At 36.0% G+C, this 24,003-nt stretch overlaps 1 protein-coding gene across 1 annotated transcript in view; it reads left to right on the top strand.

The window, feature by feature from the left end:
• LOC133641805 (voltage-dependent calcium channel subunit alpha-2/delta-1-like) overlaps window positions 1–24,003 on the top strand; it is a 421,610-nt gene that overhangs the window by 289,351 nt on the left and 108,256 nt on the right. The window contains exons 18-23 of the mRNA XM_062035835.1: window positions 32–112; window positions 2,687–2,761; window positions 14,145–14,216; window positions 14,327–14,398; window positions 14,460–14,521; window positions 23,235–23,311. Coding sequence (XP_061891819.1) covers window positions 32–112; window positions 2,687–2,761; window positions 14,145–14,216; window positions 14,327–14,398; window positions 14,460–14,521; window positions 23,235–23,311 — 439 coding nt within the window. The remainder of the gene's footprint in view (window positions 1–31; window positions 113–2,686; window positions 2,762–14,144; window positions 14,217–14,326; window positions 14,399–14,459; window positions 14,522–23,234; window positions 23,312–24,003) is intronic.

Raw genomic sequence — 24,003 nt, 5'->3', positions numbered from 1 at the left:
TTATCTTGGTGTCTCTCCCACTGTCTCTCAGCATCAGAACCAGCTCATTCTGGGTGTGATGGGGATCGACGTGTCTCTCAATGACATCAAAAAGCTCACGCCACGTTTCACAGTGAGTCGGACAGATTGATGTTTGCTCCGGTACACCGCAGGCGCCACATGCTCGACATTTACAAACACGGACCAATCTGCGGTGCTGCAAGGACAGCCTAGGATAGGACGGTCTGTCAAGGAAGTCTGGCGCAGCGTCAATCTTATCGCAAAACCACTGGCACATGATCACTCGTTTCCTCACGTCAGCTGGTGTAAGCTTTTGTTGAATCTGTATCCTGTAAGGATAGAGGACGAGATCTGCGATCAAAATTCTCCGCACAGACTCCCGGTTCATTCCAAGCTCCTGACTTTGTCGACGCACAGACTTGCGTGGGCTGCGAACAACAGAGTCTCGGACTGCATCAACGTTCTGTGGTGTCCTTGATGATTTCGGTCGTCCAGAGTGTGATTGTCTGTTAGTATCTTTACGATTGAGGTTATTAACAGTCCTATGGGTTCGGAACTTGTTGACCCGTCTGTAGATCATTGTGTGGGCAGGAAATTCACGAAATCCAAACCGTTCTTTGAATTGCAATTGAGCCGCGTGGATAGAATTCAGCCGAAAATAGGCCTTTTGTTCAGTAGTCCACGGCATCTCGAATCTGACATTTTCTAAACTTTTAGAACATTAATTATTCTTGGTAAATCTGAAAAATAAAAATAATTGATTCATTATTTCAAAAGTTATTCAAGTTTAGGTGATGAACGCTTGCTATGGTTTTACAGAATATAATAGATAATCACATACAAAGTTTGTCACGAGAATCGTTGTGCATGTGCAAACCACTACCAAAGATGGCGACCACTCCAAAAACCAGATTATCAATCAATCATCAATCAATCAATGTTTATTTATATAGCCCTAAATCACAAGTGTCTCAAAGGGCTGTACAAGCCACAACGACATCCTCGGTACAGAGCCCACATACGGGCAAGGAAAAACTCACCCCAGTGGGACGTCGGTGAATGACTATGAGAAACCTTGGAGAGGACCGCATATGTGGGTAACCCCCCACCTCTAGGGGAGACCGAAAGCAACGGATGTCGAGTGGGTCTGACATAACATTGTGAAAGTCCAGTCCACAGTGGATCCAACACATCAGCGGGAGTCCAGTCCACAGCGGGGCCAACAGGAAACCATCCCGAGCGGAGACGGGTCAGCAGCGCAGAGATGTCCCCAACCGATGCACAGGCTAGTGGTCCACCCGGGGTCCCGGCTCTGGACAGCCAGCACTTCATCCATGGCCACCGGACCTATGCAACTCCCCCTCGCAAGGGACAGGGGAGAAGAGGAGAGAAGAAAAGAAACGGCAGATCAACTGGTCTAAAAAGGGGGGTCTATTTAAAGGCTAGATTATACAAATGAGTTTTAAGATGGGACTTAAATGCTTCTACTGAGGTAGCATCTCTAACTGTTACCGGGAGGGCATTCCAGAGTACTGGAGCCCGAATAGAAAACGCTCTATAGCCCGCAGACTTTTTTTTGGGCTCTGGGAATCACTAATAAGCCGGAGTTCTTTGAACGCAGATTTCTTGTCGGGACATATGGTACAATACAATCGGCGAGATAGGCTGGAGCTAAACCGTGTAGTATTTTATACGTAAGTAGTAAAACCTTAAAGTCGCATCTTAAGTGCACAGGAAGCCAGTGCAAGTGAGCCAGTATAGGCGTAATATGATCAAACTTTCTTGTTTTTGTCAAAAGCCTTGCAGCCGCATTTTGTACCAACTGTAATCTTTTAATGCTAGACATAGGGAGGCCCGAAAATAATACGTTACAGTAATCGAGACGAGATGTAACGAACGCATGAATAATGATCTCAGCGTCGCTTGTGGACAAGATGGAACGAATTTTAGCGATATTACGGAGATGAAAGAAGGCCGTTTTAGTAACACTCTTAATGTGTGACTCAAACGAGAGAGTTGGGTCGAAGATAATACCCAGATTCTTTACCGAGTCTCCTTGTTTAATTGTTTGGTTGTCAAATGTTAAGGTGGTATTATTAAATAGATGTCGGTGTCTAGCAGGACCGATAATCAGCATTTCCGTTTTCTTAGCGTTGAGTTGCAAAAAGTTAGCGGACATCCATTGTTTAATTTCATTAAGACACGCCTCCAGCTGACTACAGTCCGGCGTGTTGGTCAGCTTTAGGGGCATGTAGAGTTGAGTGTCATCAGCATAACAGTGAAAGCTAACACCGTACTTGCGTATGATGTCACCCAGCGGCAGCATGTAAATACTAAAGAGTACAGGGCCAAGAACCGAACCCTGGGGAACTCCGCACGTTACCTTGACATAGTCCGAGGTCACATTGTTATGGGAGACGCACTGCATCCTGTCAGTAAGATAAGAGTTAAACCAAGACAAGGCTAAGTCTGACATACCAATACGTGTTTTGATACGCTCTAATAAAATATTATGATTGACGGTATCGAAAGCGGCGCTAAGATCAAGAAGCAGCAACATAGATGACGCATCAGAATCCATCGTTAGCAATAGATCATTAGTCATTTTTGCGAGATTAGTGGTACACAGTTTGTATGCATGTTTTGTGTCCTGTGATTATCTCCTTGCCCTATTCTCACCATCCAGATCGGCCCAAATGGATACTACTTTGCCATCGATCCAAACGGCTACGTCCTTTTGCACCCTAATCTCCAGCCAAAGGTACAGTATGCACTTTTTTCACCTGTTTTGTGTAACTTGACAATATACACACTTTGACGCCACCTGCTGGTGTGGATGCCTAAAGCGCTAAACCCCGAATATAAGACGACTCGTCTTTTTCAGTCTTATATTCAGTACAGTGTTTTGTTTTTTCTGTTTACACTTGTCCATGATTGTGTCTAGAAGAGGATCCATAACAGGAATCTCAGGCTCAATAATAAGTATGATATCACATTTCACGAGGTGAGATCAAGTAGAAGGGTTTTCAGATAGAAGTAGTCTATGTGCGGTACTAGATACCCAGGTTACCACATATTTTCTAGCGTAGTATTACCGTAATTTTTCGGACTATAAGGCGCACTTAAAATCCTTTCATTTTTTCAAAAATCGACAGTGCACCTTATAACCCGGTGCGCCTAATGTACGGAATAATTGTGGTTGTGCTTACCAACCTCGAAGCAGTTTTATTTAGTACACGGTGTAATGATAAGTGTGACCAGTAGATGGCAGTCACACCTAAGACATACGTGTAGACTGCAATATGACTCAAGTAAACAACACCAAAATTCTATATGTTCCATTGAAAATATAGAACATTACACACGGCGCTCACAAATCTATCAAAATGTTTTAGTAAAACTTTGGTAAGCTATGAAGCCACACCGCTTGATGGATTGTACTGTCCTTCAACATAGGAGTATTATTATGGTGTGTGTATAAGTATAAGGTAAGACATATTATCCGGCATTTTGTTTGGCAATATTATGCAAAAGCAACTTTTCTTACCTTCTGGTACCTGCTGATCTGTATTTGGGATCCGCATAAGTCCTGAAAATTTGCGCGCCTCCGCCTTTGTAGTCCATGGTGACGCCGTAGTCCGTAAGCTTCTTCTTTTTCTCTATCTTCTTGTTATGGGACTGTGGAGGTTGCCCCCCAGTGGGTTCTTCGGACCACCAAGCACCGACATGAGAGCCCGGTTCAGGGTTACAATGCAGTTTTATTGTGTCTCTCCTCCCGGTTGCTGCTTATACAGAGCGACAGGTGATTAGATAACAAGGCCCAGGTGGACCATCTACGCACCTGTCGCTGACTTCGAGGCCGGTCCTGGCCACGCCCCCTCTCTACAGGGACATTCATCCTCCGCTGTTGCCATTTCTAATTTAAAGTAGTGTGAAGTTCTTACTTATAAGTAAACTTGCCATGAAAGCTCTAAAACATACCGGTGTAGTGAGTTTACATTATTCACCCAAGGAACTTTAGTTATTAGAGAGTTCCGGTCACGGGGCACATTTCGGGTGTTGTTGTTGCACTAGAGAGCTACGGATGAGGAGATGCTGCTCCGTTATTGATTGAAGTAAAGTGTGAATGTCATTAAAACAGTTAACGCCATCTTTTGACACTTCTTCCACTCCCGTCCTTGCACGCTACACCGCTACAACAAAGATGACGGGGAGAAGACGCTGTCGAAGTGGAGGCACGTAAATAAGACCCGCCCACAAAACGGCGCATCCTGAAGCGACTGTCAGAAAGTGACTTGAAGATGATGTGTAAAACATCATCTATGCAACATTTTGAGCAAAGAACCACCATCACATGTTATGTAGAGCAGGGTTTTTCAACATTTTTTGAGCCAAGGCACATTTTTTTTGCGTTGAAAAAATGCGGAGGCACACCACCAGCAGAAATCATTAAAAAATGAAACTCAGTTGACAGTAAAAAGTCCTTGTCGCAATTGTTGGATATGACTTTAAACCATAACCAAGCATGCATCACTATAGCTCTTGTCTCAAAGTAGGTGTACTGTCACCACCTGTCACATCACACCCTGACTTATTTGGACTTTGTTGCTGTTTTCCTGTGTGTAGGGTTTTAGTTCTTGTCTTGCGCTCCTATTTTGGTGGCTTTTTCCCTTTTTTTGGTGTTTTCCTGTAGCAGTTTCATGTCTTCTTTTGAGCGATATTTCCCGCATCTACTTTGTTTTAGCAATCAAGAATATTTCCGTTATTTTTATCCTTCTTAGTGGGGACATTGTTAAAATTGATTGTCATGTCATGTTCGGATGTACATTGTGGACGCCGTCTTTGCTCCACAGTAAGTCTTTGCTGTCGTCCAGCATTCTGTTTTTGTTTACTTTGTAGCCACTTCAGTTTCAGTTTTGTTCTGCATAGCCTTCCCTCAGCTTCAATGCCTTTTCTTAAGGGCACTCACCCTTTTGTTTATTTTTAGTTTAAGCATTAGACACCTTTTTACCTGCACACTGCCTCCCGCTGTTACCGACATCTACAAAGCAATTAGCTACCGGCTGCCACCTACTGATATGGAAGAGTATTACACGGTTACTCTGCCCAGCTCTAGACACACCAACACTCAACAACAACACATCATTTGCAGACTATAATTACTGGTTTGCAAAAAAACATTTTTAACCCAAATAGGTGAAATTAGATAATCCCCCACGGCACACCAGACTGTATCTCACGGCACACTAGTGAAAAACACTGATGTAGACCACAAGGAAGTCTTTTACATTTAGAAAAAAAATCATAATATGACCCCTTTAATGCGCCTTGTAATCCGGTATGAAAATAGACCTGAATAGACCCGCTCATCGGCAGTGCGCCTTATAATCCGGTGCGCCCTATGGTCCGGAAAATATGGTATTACGAGTAACTCCTGCATAGACCCAACCCAAGAGCCGTAACAAAGAACATTTCAACCACTTCTGACATTGAATGTTTGACACAGCTCTTCTGTTGGCGTTAAACATTCCAATCCTCTCGTATTCATTTACTTCCTGTCTCTAATTGTTTCTTTTTTTCTCCCTTTCACATCCTGTCTCTCTTCAATGTGTTTGATGTCTTATTCTGTGTCATGCACCATTGCTAGCCCTTGATCATTAATTCCTTCTTTTGTCTTCCTCTCTCTTATTCATGCCGTGATACGTCCTCTTTCTTTGCCGCCCCCCCCATTGCATTTTTTACTCGCCGCCAAAAGTAAGGAACTCATGCAACTTGATTATGTCAACGAGCATTTTACGCACCGTGCATTCAATCATGGATTTTTTTTATTGATTTAATTTGGTTTGTCAAAAAGAGGGCAGTAGTGTCCCTGCATATCGTTGGCATGGAAATATATGAGCTATAGGACTGGAATGCCGCTCACACTCCTTTTTATACCCTCATAAAGCCATGCATATATAAATGTATATTTCATTTTAAGTACTTCTCTGATTCCCTTTATACTTTTTATACCCTGCATTTCCACTGACCCTGACTGAGGAACCAAATAACATTGTTGTGCAAACCACAAAGGCTTGCTAAACTGTTTAATGACCCAGTGACATTATAAATATGCTAAAGAATAAACATGTTTGTGGTTGATTAGTATGCAAATGCATTTTTGTCCTGACACATTCACTCCATCCTTAAAGAGTGACTAATTGTAAATACCACCCTCATTTTTATTGATGGACTTCATCAAATTGTGACTTTTTCTTAATGGAGGTTTTATAGCTATGTGGATAATGTTTGTATTTATTTTTTTGCACACACACAAAAAAACACACACACACCTTTTTGTATTTGTTACCTTCTTGAGACCTCCGACAAATGCCTACCTCTTTAGGACCACCCTTTCTAGATATATAAAGATTTTTATTTACAACAATAATGATACTATGTAAATATAAAACAGCTTGTTGTGAAAAATTAGTTGGAATATCACAAATAACTATTTCACTAGTAAAACTTTTTGCATTTTTATTGTAAAAGTCATAATTTTACTCAACGCAAGTCAAAATTTTACAAGAAAAACTGAACGTCTGTGCAATATTATGATAAAAGTCAGAATTTTACTCGACAAAAGTCACAATTGTATAAGAAAACTTTAAAATGTTGGCCATATTATAGTAATAATTGAAATTTTAATTGGCAAAATTATGACAAAAGTCATAATGGTAAAAGTCATAATTTTACTCAACGCAAGTCAACATTTTACAAGAAAAACTGAAAAACTGTGCAATATTATGATAAAAGTTGGAATTTTACTCGACAAAAGTCACAATTGTATAAGAAAACTTTAAAATGTTGGCCATATTATAGTAATAATTGAAATTTTAATTGGCAAAATGATGACAAAAGTCATAATGGTAAAAGTCATAATTTTACTCAACGCAAGTCAACATTTTACAAGAAAAACTGAAAAACTGTGCAATATTATGATAAAAGTTGGAATTTTACTCGACAAAAGTCACAATTGTATAAGAAAACTTAAAAATGTTGGCCATATTATAGTAATAATTGGAATTTGAATTGGCAAAATGATGACAAAAGTCATAATGGTAAAAGTCATAATTTTACTCAACGCAAGTCAACATTTTACAAGAAAAACTGAACATCTGTGCAATATTATGATAAAAGTTGGAATTTTACTTGACAAAAGTCACAATTGTATAAGAAAACTTTAAAATTTTGGCCATATTATAGTAATAATTGAAATTTTAATTGGCAAAATTATGTCAAAAGACCTAATGGTAAAAGTCATAATTTTACTCAACGCAAGTCAAAATTTTACAAGAAAAACTGAAAATCTGTGCAATATTATGATAAAAGTTGGAATTTTACTCGACAAAAGTCACAATTGTATAAGAAAACTTAAAAATGTTGGCCATATTATAGTAATAATTGGAATTTTAATTGGCAAAATGATGACAAAAGTCATAATGGTAAAAGTCATAATTTTACTCAACGCAAGTCAACATTTTACAAGAAAAACTGAACATCTGTGCAATATTATGATACAAGTTGGAATTTTACTTGACAAAAGTCACAATTGTATAAGAAAACTTTAAAATTTTGGCCATATTATAGTAATAATTGAAATTTTAATTGGCAAAATTATGACAAAAGTCCTAATGGTAAAAGTCATAATTTTACTCAACACAAGTCAACATTTTACAAGAAAAACTGAAAATCTGTGCAATATTATGATAAAAGTTTGAATTTTACTCGACAAAAGTCACAATTGTATAAGAAAACTTTAAAATGTTGGCCATATTATAGTAATAATTGGAATTTTAATTGGCAAAATTATGACAAAAGTCATAATGGTAAAAGTCATAATTTTACTCAACGCAAGTCAACATTTTACAAGAAAAAACTGAACATCTGTGCAATATTTTGATAAAAGTTGGAATTTTACTCGACAAAAGTCACAACTGTATAAGAAAACTTTAACATTTTGGCCATATTATAGTAATAATTTAAATTTTAATTGGCAAAATTATGACAAAAGTCCTAATGGTAAAAGTCATAATTTTACTCAACGCAAGTCAAAATTTTACAAGAAAAACTGAAAATCTGTGCAATATTATGATAAAAGTTGGAATTTTACTTGACAAAAGTCACAATTGTATAAGAAAACTTTAAAATGTTGGCCATATTATAGTAATAATTGGAATTTGAATTGGCAAAATGATGACAAAAGTCATAATGGTAAAAGTCATAATTTTACTCAACGCAAGTCAACATTTTACAAGAAAAACTGAACATCTGTGCAATATTATGATAAAAGTTGGAATTTTACTTGACAAAAGTCACAATTGTATAAGAAAACTTTAAAATGTTGGCCATATTATAGTAATAATTGGAATTTGAATTGGCAAAATGATGACAAAAGTCATAATGGTAAAAGTCATAATTTTACTCAACACAAGTCAACATTTTACAAGAAAAACTGAAAATCTGTGCAATATTATGATAAATGTTTGAATTTTACTCGACAAAAGTCACAATTGTATAAGAAAACTTTAAAATGTTGGCCATATTATAGTAATCATTTAAATTTTAATTGGCAAAATGATGACAAAAGTCATAATGGTAAAAGTCATAATTTTACTCAACACAAGTCAACATTTTACAAGAAAAACTGAAAATCTGTGCAATATTATGATAAAAGTTTGAATTTTACTCGACAAAAGTCACAATTGTATAAGAAAACTTTAAAATGTTGGCCATATTATAGTAATCATTGACATTTTAATTGGCAAAATTATGACAAAAGTCCTAATGGTAAAAGTCATAATTTTACTCAACACAAGTCAACATTTTACAAGAAAAACTGAAAATCTGTGCAATATTATGATAAAAGTTTGAATTTTACTCGACAAAAGTCACAATTGTATAAGAAAACTTTAAAATGTTGGCCATATTATAGTAATAATTGGAATTTTAATTGGCAAAATTATGACAAAAGTCATAATGGTAAAAGTCATAATTTTACTCAACGCAAGTCAACATTTTACAAGAAAAAACTGAACATCTGTGCAATATTTTGATAAAAGTTGGAATTTTACTCGACAAAAGTCACAACTGTATAAGAAAACTTTAACATTTTGGCCATATTATAGTAATAATTTAAATTTTAATTGGCAAAATTATGACAAAAGTCCTAATGGTAAAAGTCATAATTTTACTCAACGCAAGTCAAAATTTTACAAGAAAAACTGAAAATCTGTGCAATATTATGATAAAAGTTGGAATTTTACTTGACAAAAGTCACAATTGTATAAGAAAACTTTAAAATGTTGGCCATATTATAGTAATAATTGGAATTTGAATTGGCAAAATGATGACAAAAGTCATAATGGTAAAAGTCATAATTTTACTCAACGCAAGTCAACATTTTACAAGAAAAACTGAACATCTGTGCAATATTATGATAAAAGTTGGAATTTTACTTGACAAAAGTCACAATTGTATAAGAAAACTTTAAAATGTTGGCCATATTATAGTAATAATTGGAATTTGAATTGGCAAAATGATGACAAAAGTCATAATGGTAAAAGTCATAATTTTACTCAACACAAGTCAACATTTTACAAGAAAAACTGAAAATCTGTGCAATATTATGATAAATGTTTGAATTTTACTCGACAAAAGTCACAATTGTATAAGAAAACTTTAAAATGTTGGCCATATTATAGTAATCATTTAAATTTTAATTGGCAAAATGATGACAAAAGTCATAATGGTAAAAGTCATAATTTTACTCAACACAAGTCAACATTTTACAAGAAAAACTGAAAATCTGTGCAATATTATGATAAAAGTTTGAATTTTACTCGACAAAAGTCACAATTGTATAAGAAAACTTTAAAATGTTGGCCATATTATAGTAATCATTGACATTTTAATTGGCAAAATTATGACAAAAGTCCTAATGGTAAAAGTCATAATTTTACTCAACACAAGTCAACATTTTACAAGAAAAACTGAAAATCTGTGCAATATTATGATAAAAGTTTGAATTTTACTCGACAAAAGTCACAATTGTATAAGAAAACTTTAAAATGTTGGCCATATTATAGTAATCATTGAAATTTTAATTGGCAAAATTATGACAAAAGTCATAATGGTAAAAGTCATAATTTTACTCAACGCAAGTCAACATTTTACAAGAAAAAACTGAACATCTGTGCAATATTTTGATAAAAGTTGGAATTTTACTTGACAAAAGTCACAATTGTATAAGAAAACTTTAAAATGTTGGCCATATTATAGTAATAATTGGAATTTGAATTGGCAAAATGATGACAAAAGTCATAATGGTAAAAGTCATAATTTTACTCAACGCAAGTCAACATTTTACAAGAAAAACTGAACATCTGTGCAATATTATGATAAAAGTTGGAATTTTACTTGACAAAAGTCACAATTGTATAAGAAAACTTTAAAATGTTGGCCCTATTATAGTAATAATTGAAATTTGAATTGGCAAAATTATGACAAAAGTCATAATGGTAAAAGTCATAATTTTACTCAAAGCAAGTCAAAATTTTACAAGAAAAACTGAAAAACTGTGCAATATTATGATAAAAGTTGGAATTTTACTCGACAAAAGTCACAATTGTATATGAAAACTTTAAAATGTTGGCCATATTATAGTAATAATTGGAATTTTAATTGGCAAAATGATGACAAAAGTCATAATAGTAAAAGTCATAATTTTACTCAACGCAAGTCAAAATTTTACAAGAAAAACTGAACATCTGTGCAATATTATGATAAAAGTTGGAATTTTACTCGACAAAAGTCACAAATGTATAAGAAAACTTTAAAATGTTGGCCATATTATAGTAATAATTGAAATTTTAATTGGCAAAATTATGACAAAAGTCATAATGGTAAAAGTCATAATTTTACTCAACGCAAGTCAACATTTTACAAGAAAAACTGAAAAACTGTGCAATATTATGATAAAAGTTGGAATTTTACTCAACAAAAGTCACAATTGTATAAGAAAACTTAAAAATTTTGGCCATATTATAGTAATAATTGGAATTTTAATTGGCAAAATGATGACAAAAGTCATAATGGTAAAAGTCATAATTTTACTCAACGCAAGTCAACATTTTACAAGAAAAACTGAACATCTGTGCAATATTATGATAAAAGTTGGAATTTTACTCGACAAAAGTCACAATTGTATAAGACAACTTTAAATGTTGGCCATATTATAGTAATAATTGGAATTTTAATTGGCAAAATGATGACAAAAGTCATAATTTTACTCAAAAAATGTCACTATTTTACAAGAACAACAAAAGAATTGGCAACATTGTGATAAAAGTCAGAATTTTGTTTGACAAATGTCAGCATTTTGCCTTGAAAAGTAATGATTTTACATAAAAAAAGTCTTAATTTTAAGAGAAAATATTGCACTATTACAGAAAGAATATGAAAAATTGTTCCCAATTTTATAAGAAAAAAATTGACACATTGTGAGAAAAAGACTGATCTTACTTAATTTATTTTTTGGGGAATTTTTTGTTTGTAATTGGTTTTTAATCTTTCTTATTTATTTCAAGTTATTACAGTATGTCTCTATGTACATATTAATTTTATTTTTTTTCATTAATTTTGTCCAAAGGGGGCCAATTTCAATTTCTTACACACACTTGTTATTACATATTTTGGCCAGAGGGGGAGCACCTCAAATTTGTTACACACACTTGTTATTTCATATGTTGATAGTCAATTTTTCATGGGACCACCCTAATTTTGATATATTTCATCACCAGGGGTGCAAATGAGACATTCTCTATTAGATGTAATATGGAAGGTACTTTTCCTTGTGGATGTCTCAAGAAGGATAAAAATACAAGAACACACACACACACACACACACACACACACACACACACACACACACACACACACACACACACACACACACACACACACACACACACACACACACACACACACACACACACACACACACACACACACACACACACACATTTTTGTGTTTGTTATTTTTAATTACTGCTATGTTGAAATTGTAACTAATATTGATACTGTTGTTGATAATATTCATTATATATGCTCGTGCGTGATTGTGAGTGAATGTGAACAGCTGCAATCACAAATTACAAAATAAAGTTGAAAAAACATCTGTCGTGCGCGCAATACAACTGTGCTGCTTTTATTTTGAAAAGTGTTATTTATGGGCGTATGTCCGTGTGTAACCTGTGAGTGAAGGCGCACAGCGACAAGTGATGCACGGTTTACACCCGAGACGCTAAAAAGAGAAACGTTGATGACGAATGGCGTGTTTTCAACAAGACATGGACTGCCAAGCAACGTTCCCTCTAAGGTGCGCGCCTGCGTAATTGCGCACTGCTCAAGCGTCCTCTGCGCACAGCAAATATATGCCGCGCACCAAATCAAATCCCATCTGAATTCTAAACAAAATAAACACGTTTATTCTGTGTAATTTTGCATTGCAACTCTGAGTGACAGTGACAACAAGCGGCCCTAACGGTGTTCGTCTACACCGTTCAAATGAACACCGTTCAATTATTGTAACGTCTATCGAGATGCTTCGAGGCCAGGAATTGTATCGGTCACTTTATTGAGCAAAACTGTTTATATTCGGCCATAACCACACTAAAAACATGAGTAAAACACTCCTATCTCGAAAAACTAGTCATTTTCTGCCGTACAAACCAGGCCAAAACCAACTTGTCATCTGTCACCAACACACATACCACTAAACCACTGGTGCGTTTATGGCCACACAAAAAGTCGGACAACTCAAACACCACACAAAGTTACACTATGACTCCTCAGTCATACGTGTGCTTATTTTACTGTCATTTATTGTTAATGTTAATTTATTTATATTAATCATGGAATGCTGTTACTAGAGAAAGTTACAGGAATGCACACTTCATCCCATGCTTACATTTCATTGTGCAACATGAGGATGTTTAAGGGGAACTAAATGTGATCTCTGAAAGGGGTACAAATGATTTCCAAAGCAGTGCTTTTGGTATAAAGTTAAGTTAGGTTAAATTAAAGTTTTAATATTATTATTATTATTATTATTATTATTTATCTTACGGTATATATCAAAAATAATATTGAGCAAAATTTAATTAAAATATTGTCGATGTGGCCCTCCAGCAGTGTTAGGGTTGCTCATGCGGCCCCCGGTAAAAATTAATTGCCCACCCCTGGGTTAGAGGGTTAGGGCCAGGGTTAGAGGGTTAGGGTTATAATAAGGCCATGCCGAATAAAGCATTAATAAGTAATTAATAATGACTAGTTAAGAGCCAATATGTTACTAATTTGCATGTTAATAAGAAACTAATTAATGGTGAATATGTTCCCAGTACTAAAGTGTTACCATGTTTTTTTTACTGGTGCACAAAATGAACCGTGCATGAACATCACCTTGTTCAAACAACAAAACCAACACTGCATAAACTCACAACAAATTACACACCTGCAACTCAGTGTGACTTCGATCGGAACCAGGTTAAGAACCACTACTCTATATATATATTGCGACCTAAATAGTAACCAAATATTAACAATGTTGTTATTATATGCCCATTATCATTATTGTGTATTGTATGTCGAATTTTGATTACAAAAATGAACTTATTCAATTTTGGAATAAGGCTGTAACAAAACAAAACAGGGGGGAAAAGTGAAGCGGCGTGAATACGTTCCGAATGCACTGTAAATAGAACGTTAAAAAATAAAAAATACTCTGAAACCCTGTGAACAGGGGCATCTAAAACTGTATGATTTGTCGCTTTACCACGATTAGCTAACATTTTAGCAACATTTATAAATAAGGAAAGAGGAGATTTATCATAAGTCCCCTTTGAATACATGTTGAAAAAAGCTTTGTCTATTTTGGATTGACATAGTTTTAAAACAATGACTTGTATGGACTGGGGAAAAATGATTATACCTGTATACATTTTTCGTAGCAGTTTTTGAAAAGATGACATTTATTGAGTGAAAACACTTAAAAACATCTCGTAAGGTTTTTTTTTAACAACTGAATTGTCATCCTTTCCTTATAGAATCCTAAATTCCAGGAGCCTGTGACCCTGGACTTCCTGGATGCTGAGCTGGAGAACGATATTAAAGTGGAGGTAGATGTTTATCGAAAAATGTTTGTCATGTTTACGAGGTGGTGCGAAGGTAGCGGTGTGGAACATTTACGTACACCGTAAATCAAAGAGCGGCCACTCTCACCCGGCAGATCCGGAGAATGATGATCGACGGCGAGACGGGTGAACGCACCATTCAGACTCTGGTGAAAACTCAGGACGAGGTGAGGGAACGATATTTATAATGAGGATTGTTGGGTAAATTACTGATGTTACCTCTCGCAGAGATACATTGATCGAGGAGTCAGAACTTACACCTGGGGACCGGTCAATGGAACAGATTACAGGTGAGTAACCCAAAGTACAAAACCCAAAAGCAGTGTAGTTGGCATGTCGTGTAAATGGTAAATAAAAACAGAATACCATGATTTGCAAATCCTTTTCAACTTATATTCAATTGAATAGACTGCAAAGACAAGATACTTAACGTTCGAGCTGGAAAACTTTGTTATTTTCTGCAAATATTAGCTCATTTGGAATTTGATGCCTGCAACATGTTTAAAAAAAGCTGGCACAAGTGGCAAAAAAGACAGATAAATGCTCATCAAAGACTTATTTGGAACATCCCACAGGTGAACTGGCTAATTGGGAACAGGTGGGTGCCATGATTGGGTATAAAAGCAGCTTCCATGAAATGCTCTGTCATTCCCAAACAAGGATGGGGCGAGGGTCACCACTTTGTCAACAAATGCGTGAGCAAATTGTTGAACAGTTTAAGAAAAACCTTTCTCAACCAGCTATTGCAAGGATTTTAGGAATTTCACCATCTACGGTCAGTGATATCATCAAAGGGTTCAGAGAATCGGAAGAAATCACTGCACGTAAGCGACATGCCCGTGCCCTCCAATCCCTCAGGCGGTACTGCATCAACAGACGACATCAGTGTGTAAAGGATATCACCACATGGCCTCAGGAACACTTCAGAAAACCACTGTCAGTAACTACAGTTGGTCGCTACCAACGTTCCCTCTAAGGTGCGCGCCTGTGCAACTGCGCACTGCTCAAGCGTCCTCTGCGCACGGCAAATCTATGCCACGCACAAAATCAAATAAAAAAATAAGCGCATAACAATTTTCGACACACGGACACAACAGAGACAACAGTTTTCGTCATTATTGTTCAAATATTGTGACGTCTGTCGAGACGCTTTGAGGACATGAATTCCATCCGTCACTTTACTGAGCAAAACTCTTTAAACACATCACCAAAACATTAATAAAAAAAAAGATATCTAGCAAAACTGGTCATTTTCTGCAGTACAAACCAGACCAAAAGCAACTTTGTTATATCAACAGCAGCCACTCGCCCTTTCTCACTTGCGCCAACACATGCACATATGGCACTTAGCCAGTGATGCGTTTACAGCCACACAAAAAGTCGGACAACTCCAACACCACACATAAAGTGTCATTCCAGGTCGTCACACTATGATTTACCAATCAAATGTGTGCTTATTCTAGTATCGTTTATTAGGAATCTTAATGTATACATATTAATCATGAAATGCTGTTAGTATATTAAATAAATACTAATAAAAATATATTTTTTACAAACAGGAAGTTGCATGAATGTACACATGAACCCCTGCTTACAGCTCATTGTGCAACATGTGGATGTTTTAGTGGGAACTAAATGCAATGTCTGAAAGGGGTACAAATTATTTCCAAAGCAGGAACTCCACCCAGACAAACAATACAAGTACACAGTTCATGAAAAACAATATTTCTGTTATTGTCATTGTAAGTGGGCCTAAACACTTATATTAGAAATGGAAATGACTGCTGTCATTTGATTATAATAATAAGAGAATGTTGTCTGTGTTGGCCCTGCAATGAGGTGGGGACTTGTCCAGGGTGTACCCCGCCTTCCGCCCGAATGCAGCTGAGATAGGCTCCAGCACCCCCCGCGACCCCGAAAGGGACAAGCGGTAGAAAATGGATGGATGGATGGAGATTGAACTTGTTATTTAGTCCGGTTTGGGACAGGTGTGCTGCTGGTGTAGCCACAGTGTGCACGTCTGATGTTGCTCACATGGGCTCCACTGAATGCTCAGGGAGTTTTTGCCTTTGCTCACACATGAAAAATTAGAGGGAACATTGGTCGCAACATCTGTAAGAGCAAATTAAAATACTACTATGCAAAGCGAAAGCCATTTATCAACAACACCCAGAAACGCCACCGACGCCAACTTAAGCTGTACATCCAGCAAGAATGGGAAATAATTCCACCTGAAAAGCTTAAAAAATTGGTCTTGTCAGTTCCCAAATGTTTACTGGATGTTGTTAAAAGGAAAGGCCATGTAACACAGTGGTAAAAATGCCCCTGTGACAACTTTTTTTAAAAATGTGTTGCTTCCATTAAATTCTAAGTTCATGACTATTTGCAAAGAATACTCATTTCGAACATTAAATATCTTGTCTTTGCGGTCTATTCAATTGAATATAAGTTGGAAAGGATTTGCAAATCCTTGTTTTCTGTTTTTATTTAGCATTTACACAACGCCATCAGTGTGTGGATGTGTGTGTGTGAATGTGTGAATAGTGTCAAAGTGCTTTGAGTACCTTGAAGGTAGAAAAACACTATACAAGTATAACCCATCCATCCATCTGGTTGGGAGTCTGTTCTTGAGGACCCTTCTTCTGCCACAAGGTGTCACTAGAACGTCTGATGTCAAGCTCACTTTCCCTCTGCAAAATGTATTATTTGTATTATTTACACACCAGGATCTCCACTCTGGCACTGTCATGTAAAGTCTTTTTGTGGTTATTTCACATTCAAAATGAATTTGATGCTCCAAACAAACAAGCTGCCTGTTGGCGGTCGTGGTATAATAACAGTGTAACAATACACTAGTAATTCAGCTTCTAAAAATAATGATATTTCTACCTTTTAAATTAGTTGATTTATTATACAGGCAAGATGAATTAAAGAATTAGTACATTCTTGATACATAAATATTTAAAATTAAGACATCATATTTACAAAAAATATACAATAATAATAATATAATATAACCCATCAGGCACAAATCATTGATACAATGTTGATTATAGGTACATGTCCAACGTTGCAAAACAGATGTGTTTATAAATTAAGACAACGTTGATGTCTTAACGTTGGATCCATGTTGGATGAGAAATGACCAAAATTCAATGGTCAAATCAACAGCAGAACCCAACATTGATTAAACGTTGTCAAAAAGCATGTTGTTTCAACGTTGTATTTGTGTTGTAGCGTATTGGTTGGAAAATAACCAACATTTAATAGTCAAATCAACATCAGAACCCAACATTAAATAAACGTTGTCCAAAAGCATATTGTATTTGTGTTGTAGAATATTGGTTGGAAAATGACCAACATTCAATGGTCAAATCAACGTCACAACCTGACATTGAATTAACGTCAAAAAGCATGTTGTTTCAACGTTGTATTTGTGTTGTAGAATATTGGTTGGGAAATGACCACATTTCAATGGTCAGTCAAATCAACATCAACACCTAACATTGATTAAACATTGTCAAAAAGCATGTTGTATTGGTGTTCTAGAATATTGGTTCGAAAATGACCAAAATTCAATGATCAATTCAACGCCAGAACCCCACATTGATTAAACGTTGTCAAAAAGCATGTTGTTTCAACGTTCTATTTGTGTTGTAGAATATTGGTTGGGAAATGACCAAAATTAAATTGTTAAATCAACATCACAACCTGACATTGATTAAACGTTGTCAAAAAGCATGTTGTTTCAACGTTGTATTTGTGTTGTGGAATATTGGTTGGAAAATGACCAAATTTCAATGGTCAAATCAACGTCAGAACCCAACATTAAATTAATGTCAAAAAGCATGTTCTTTCAATGTTGTATTTGGGTCGTAGAATATTGGTTGAGAAATGACCAAATTTCAAAGGTTAAAATCAACGTCAGAACCCAACTTTGATTAAACGTTGTCAAAAAGCATGTTGTTTCAACGGTGTATTTGTGATGTAGAATATTGGTTGGGAAATGACCAAAAATCAACGTTCAAATCAATGTCAGAACCCAACATTGATTCAACGTTGTCAAAAAGCATGTTGTATTTTTTTGTAGAATATTGGTTGGAAAATAACCAAAATCCAAAGGTCTAATCAACGTCAGAACCTGATATTTAATAAACGTTGTCAAAAAGTATGTTGTTTCAATGTTGTATTTGTGTTGTAGAATATTGGTTGGGAAATGACCAAAATTCAATGGTCAAATCAACGTCAGAACCCAAAATTGATTAAACGTCGTCAACAAGCATGTTGTTTCAACGTTGTATTTGTGTTGTAGCGTATTGGTTGGGAAATAACCAACATTTAATAGTCAAATCAACATCAGAATCCAACATTAAATAAACGTTGTCCAAAAGCATTTTGTATTTGTGTTGTAGAATATTGGTTGGAAAATGACCAACATTCAATGGTCAAATCAACGTCACAACCTGACATTGAATAAACGTCAAAAAGCATGTTGTTTCAACGTTGTATTTGTGTTGTAGAATATTGGTTGGGAAATGACCACATTTCAATGGTCAGTCAAATCAACATCAACACCTGACATTGATTAAACATTGTCAAAAAGCATGTTGTATTGGTGTTCTAGAATATTGGTTCGAAAATGACCAAAATTCAATGATCAATTCAACGCCAGAACCCAACATTGATTAAATGTTGTCAAAAAGCATGTTGTTTCAACGTTCTATTTGTGTTGTAGAATATTGGTTGGAAAATAACCAAAATTAAATTGTTAAATCAACATCACAACTTGACATTGATTAAACGTTGTCAAAAAGCATGTTGTTTCAACGTTGTATTTGTGTTGTGGAATATTGGTTGGAAAATTACCAAATTTCAATGGTCAAATCAACGTCAGAACCCAACATTAAATGAATGTGGTCAAAAAGCGAGTTCTTTCAATGTTGTATTTGTGTCGTAGAATATTGGTTGAGAAATGACCGTATTTCAATGGTTAAAATCAACGTCACAACCCAACTTTGATTAAACGTTGTCAAAAAGCATGTTGTTTCAACGGTGTATTTGTGATGTAGAATATTGGTTGGGAAATGACTAAAATTCAACGTTCAAATCAACGTCAGAACCCAACATTGATTCAACGTTGTCAAAAAGCATGTTGTATTTGTGTTGTAGAATATTGGTTGGAAAATAACCAAAATCCAAAGGTCTAATCAACGTCAGAACCTGATATTGAATAAACGTTGTCAAAAAGTATGTTGTTTCAATGTTGTATTTGTGTTGTAGAATATTGGTTGGGAAATGACCAAAATTCAATGGTCAAATCAACGTCAGAACCCAAAATTGATTAAACGTCGTCAACAAGCATGTTGTTTCAACGTTGTATTTGTGTTGTAGCGTATTGGTTGGAAAATAACCAACATTTAATAGTCAAATCAACATCAGAACCCAACATTAAATAAACGTTGTCCAAAAGCATTTTGTATTTGTGTTGTAGAATATTGGTTGTAATATGACCAACATTCAATGGTCAAATCAACGTCACAACCTGACATTGAATAAACGTCAAAAAGCATGTTGTTTCAACGTTGTATTTGTGTTGTAGAATATTGGTTGGGAAATGACCACATTTCAATGGTCAGTCAAATCAACATCAACACCTGACATTGATTAAACATTGTCAAAAAGCTTGTTGTATTGGTGTTCTAGAATATTGGTTCGAAAATGACCAAAATTCAATGATCAATTCAACGCCAGAACCCAACATTGATTAAACGTTGTCAAAAAGCATGTTGTTTCAACGTTCTATTTGTGTTGTAGAATATTGGTTGGAAAATAACCAAAATTAAATTGTTAAATCAACATCACAACTTGACATTGATTAAACGTTGTCAAAAAGCATGTTGTTTCAACGTTGTATTTGTGTTGTGGAATATTGGTTGGAAAATGACCAAATTTCAATGGTCAAATCAACGTCAGAACCCAACATTAAATGAATGTGGTCAAAGAGCGAGTTCTTTCAATGTTGTATTTGTGTCGTAGAATATTGGTTGAGAAATGACCGTATTTCAATGGTTAAAATCAACGTCACAACCCAACTTTGATTAAACGTTGTCAAAAAGCATGTTGTTTCAACGGTGTATTTGTGATGTAGAATATTGGTTGGGAAATGACTAAAATTCAACGTTCAAATCAACGTCAGAACCCAACATTGATTCAACGTTGTCAAAAAGCATGTTGTATTTGTGTTGTAGAATATTGGTTGGAAAATAACCAAAATCCAAAGGTCTAATCAACGTCAGAACCTGATATTGAATAAACGTTGTCAAAAAGTATGTTGTTTCAATGTTGTATTTGTGTTGTAGAATATTGGTTGAGAAATGACCAAAATTCAATGGTCAAATCAACGTCAGAACCCAAAATTGATTAAACGTCGTCAACAAGCATGTTGTTTCAACGTTGTATTTGTGTTGTAGCGTATTGGTTGGAAAATAACCAACATTTAATAGTCAAATCAACATCAGAACCCAACATTAAATAAACGTTGTCCAAAAGCATTTTGTATTTGTGTTGTAGAATATTGGTTGTAATATGACCAACATTCAATGGTCAAATCAACGTCACAACCTGACATTGAATAAACGTCAAAAAGCATGTTGTTTCAACGTTGTATTTGTGTTGTAGAATATTGGTTGGGAAATGACCACATTTCAATGGTCAGTCAAATCAACATCAACACCTGACATTGATTAAACATTGTCAAAAAGCTTGTTGTGTTGGTGTTCCAGAATATTGGTTCGAAAATGACCAAAATTCAATGATCAATTCAACGCCAGAACCCAACATTGATTAAACGTTGTCAAAAAGCATGTTATTTCAACGTTCTATTTGTGTTGTAGAATATTGGTTGGAAAATAACCAAAATTAAATTGTTAAATCAACATCACAACCTGACATTGATTAAACGTTGTCAAAAAGCATGTTGTTTCAACGTTGTATTTGTGTTGTGGAATATTGGTTGGAAAATGACCAAATTTCAATGGTCAAATCAACGTCAGAACCCAACATTAAATGAATGTGGTCTAAAGGGAGTTCTTTCAATGTTGTATTTGTGTCGTAGAATATTGGTTGAGAAATGACCGTATTTCAATGGTTAAAATCAACGTCAGAACCCAACTTTGATTAAACGTTGTCAAAAAGCATGTTGTTTCAACGGTGTATTTGTGATGTAGAATATTGGTTGGGAAATGACCAAAAATCAACGTTCAAATCAATGTCAGAACCCAACATTGATTCAACGTTGTCAAAAAGCATGTTGTATTTTTTTGTAGAATATTGGTTGGAAAATAACCAAAATTCAAAGGTCAAATCAAAGTCAGAACCTGATATTCAATAAATAAACGTTGTCAAAAAGTATGTTGTTTCAATGTTGTATTTGTGTTGTAGCATATTGGTTGGAAAATTACCAACTTTCAATGGTCAAATCAACGTCAGAACCCAACATTGATTAAAAATGGTCTAAAATCATGTTCCAACGTTAGGTTTGAGTTGCTCAACGTCAGGACTGAATTCAACAAGTTCTCAACGTTGCTTTAAAGGCCTACTGAAAGCCACTACTACCGACCACGCAGTCTGATAGTTTATATATCAATGATGAAATCTTAACATTGCAACACATGCCAATACGGCCGGGTTAACTTATAAAGTGCAATTTTAAATTTCCCGCTAAACTTCCGGTTGAAAATGTCTATGTATGATGACGTATGCGCATGACGTCAATCGTTGAAACGGGAAGTATGCGGGCACATTGAATCCTATACAAAAAACTCTGTTTTCATCTCAAAATTCCACAGTATTCTGGACACCTGTGTTGGTGAATCTTTTGCAATTTGTTTAATGAACAATGGAGACTGCAAAGAAGAAAGTTGTAGGTGGGATCGGTGTATTAGCGACGGACTACAGCAACACAACCAGGAGGAGAGAAGAATAGCAGACACGCTAGCCGCCGAACTCACCTTAACTTCCTCCGTCTCGCCGACCGCATCTGTGATTTGGTGAAGTCCTTCGTCGCACCGTCGATCGCTGGAACGCACGTGAGCACGGGTGTTGATGAGCAGATGAGGGCTGTCTGGCGTAGGTGGATAGCTAATGTTTTTAGCATAGCTCTGTGAGGTCCGGTTGCTACGTTAGCTTCAATGGCGTTGTTAGCAACAGCATTGTTAACCTTCGCCAGGCTGGAAAGCATTAACCGTGTATTTACATGTCCATGGTTTAATAGTATTGTTGATCTTCTGCCTATCCTTCCAGTCAGGGATTTATTTATTTCGTTTCTATATGCAGTAAAGCCCGATGCTATCATGTTAGCTCAGTAGCTAAAGAGCTTCGCCGATGTACTGTCGTAGAGATAAAAGTCACTGTGAATGTCCATTTCGCGTTCTCGACTCTCATTTTCAAGAGGATATAGTATCCGAGGTGGTTTAAAATACAAATCCGTGATCCACAATAGAAAAAAGTGAGAGCGTGGAATCCATTGAGCCAGCTTGTACCTAAGTTACGGTCAGAGCGAAAAAAGATATGTCTTGCACTGCATTCTAGTCCTTCTCTCTAACGTTCCTCATCCACGAATCTTTCATCCTCGCTCAAATTATTGGGGTAATCATCGCTTTCTCGGTCCGAATCACTCTAGCTCCATTGAAAACAATAGGAAAATGTAAGGAGCCTTTCAACTGACTACGTCACGCTACTTCCGGTACAGGCAAGGCTTTTTTTTTTATCAGCGACCAAAAGTTGCGATCTTTATCGTCGTTGTTCTCTACTAAATCCTTTCAGCAAAAATATGGCAATATCGCGAAATGATCAAGTATGACACATAGAATGGATCTGCTATCCCCGTTTCAATAAAAAAAATGTAATTTCAGTAGGTCTGTAATGTCTTGTGCGTTCTGGGAATGCAATAAAATAGTATAATAAATATATATTCATCATTGCCTTTGATTGTGTTTTCTTCAGCCTGGCTTTAGCTCTGCCCAAATACAGCGAACACTTCATTCAAGCCAAACTGGGCGACGACATCAAGCAAGCCATGAGTGAGTACAACAGCCTCCATCACTGCTCTTTTAATGGCCCTTTAAAAGCAGCTCTCATTCGCCCACTACCCCAGCAGGAGCCGTGGCCCCCTCCTGGCGCAGCCCCGCTGTGCTTTTATTTTGTAGTGTAACCCGGTGGTCAGCGGCCGTGCACTCAGCACTGGACCTTCTTCTTGTCAGCCCAAGTGCTTCTTTTGATCCTCCCTAACTTGTATTCTTTTGTCTCTTTTTGTCATGATCTTCTTTTGCTTGGCTGTTCCTGTGTCACCATCAACTGGCAGGGGCATATTTAGTCATGTGGGGACCCAAAGGCAAACCTCATCATCGGGGCCCTCCAACATAACAAAAACAACAAGATTATTTTACTGTATTTGATAGGAAGTTAGGAACATCTAATGAGGCGTTAGCCTTTTTTTTTTGGGATTTTATTAGTTCGACGCATTGTGCTGTTATTATTATTGAGTGTGTGACTGGTGGGAAAAAGAGAGCCCCTCGTGAATTTGGACCCCGGCTACAAAAGCCGTTTTTGTCTTTCAAATTCAATAGCATTCTCGCCAATAATCCAGTTCCACTTGTCATGAATAGTTTATTTTTTTTACTGTTTTTCACAAAATGCAAAAAACAAAAGCAACAAAAACACAAATATACAAACCCCGTTTCCATATGAGTTGGGAAATTGTGTTAGATGTAAA

Source organism: Entelurus aequoreus, linkage group LG24 (assembly GCF_033978785.1).
Source record: "Entelurus aequoreus isolate RoL-2023_Sb linkage group LG24, RoL_Eaeq_v1.1, whole genome shotgun sequence".
NCBI lineage: Eukaryota > Metazoa > Chordata > Actinopteri > Syngnathiformes > Syngnathidae > Entelurus > Entelurus aequoreus.
The sequence above is the reverse complement of the archived record's forward strand: the minus strand, read 5'-3'. Positions and strand labels throughout refer to the sequence as shown.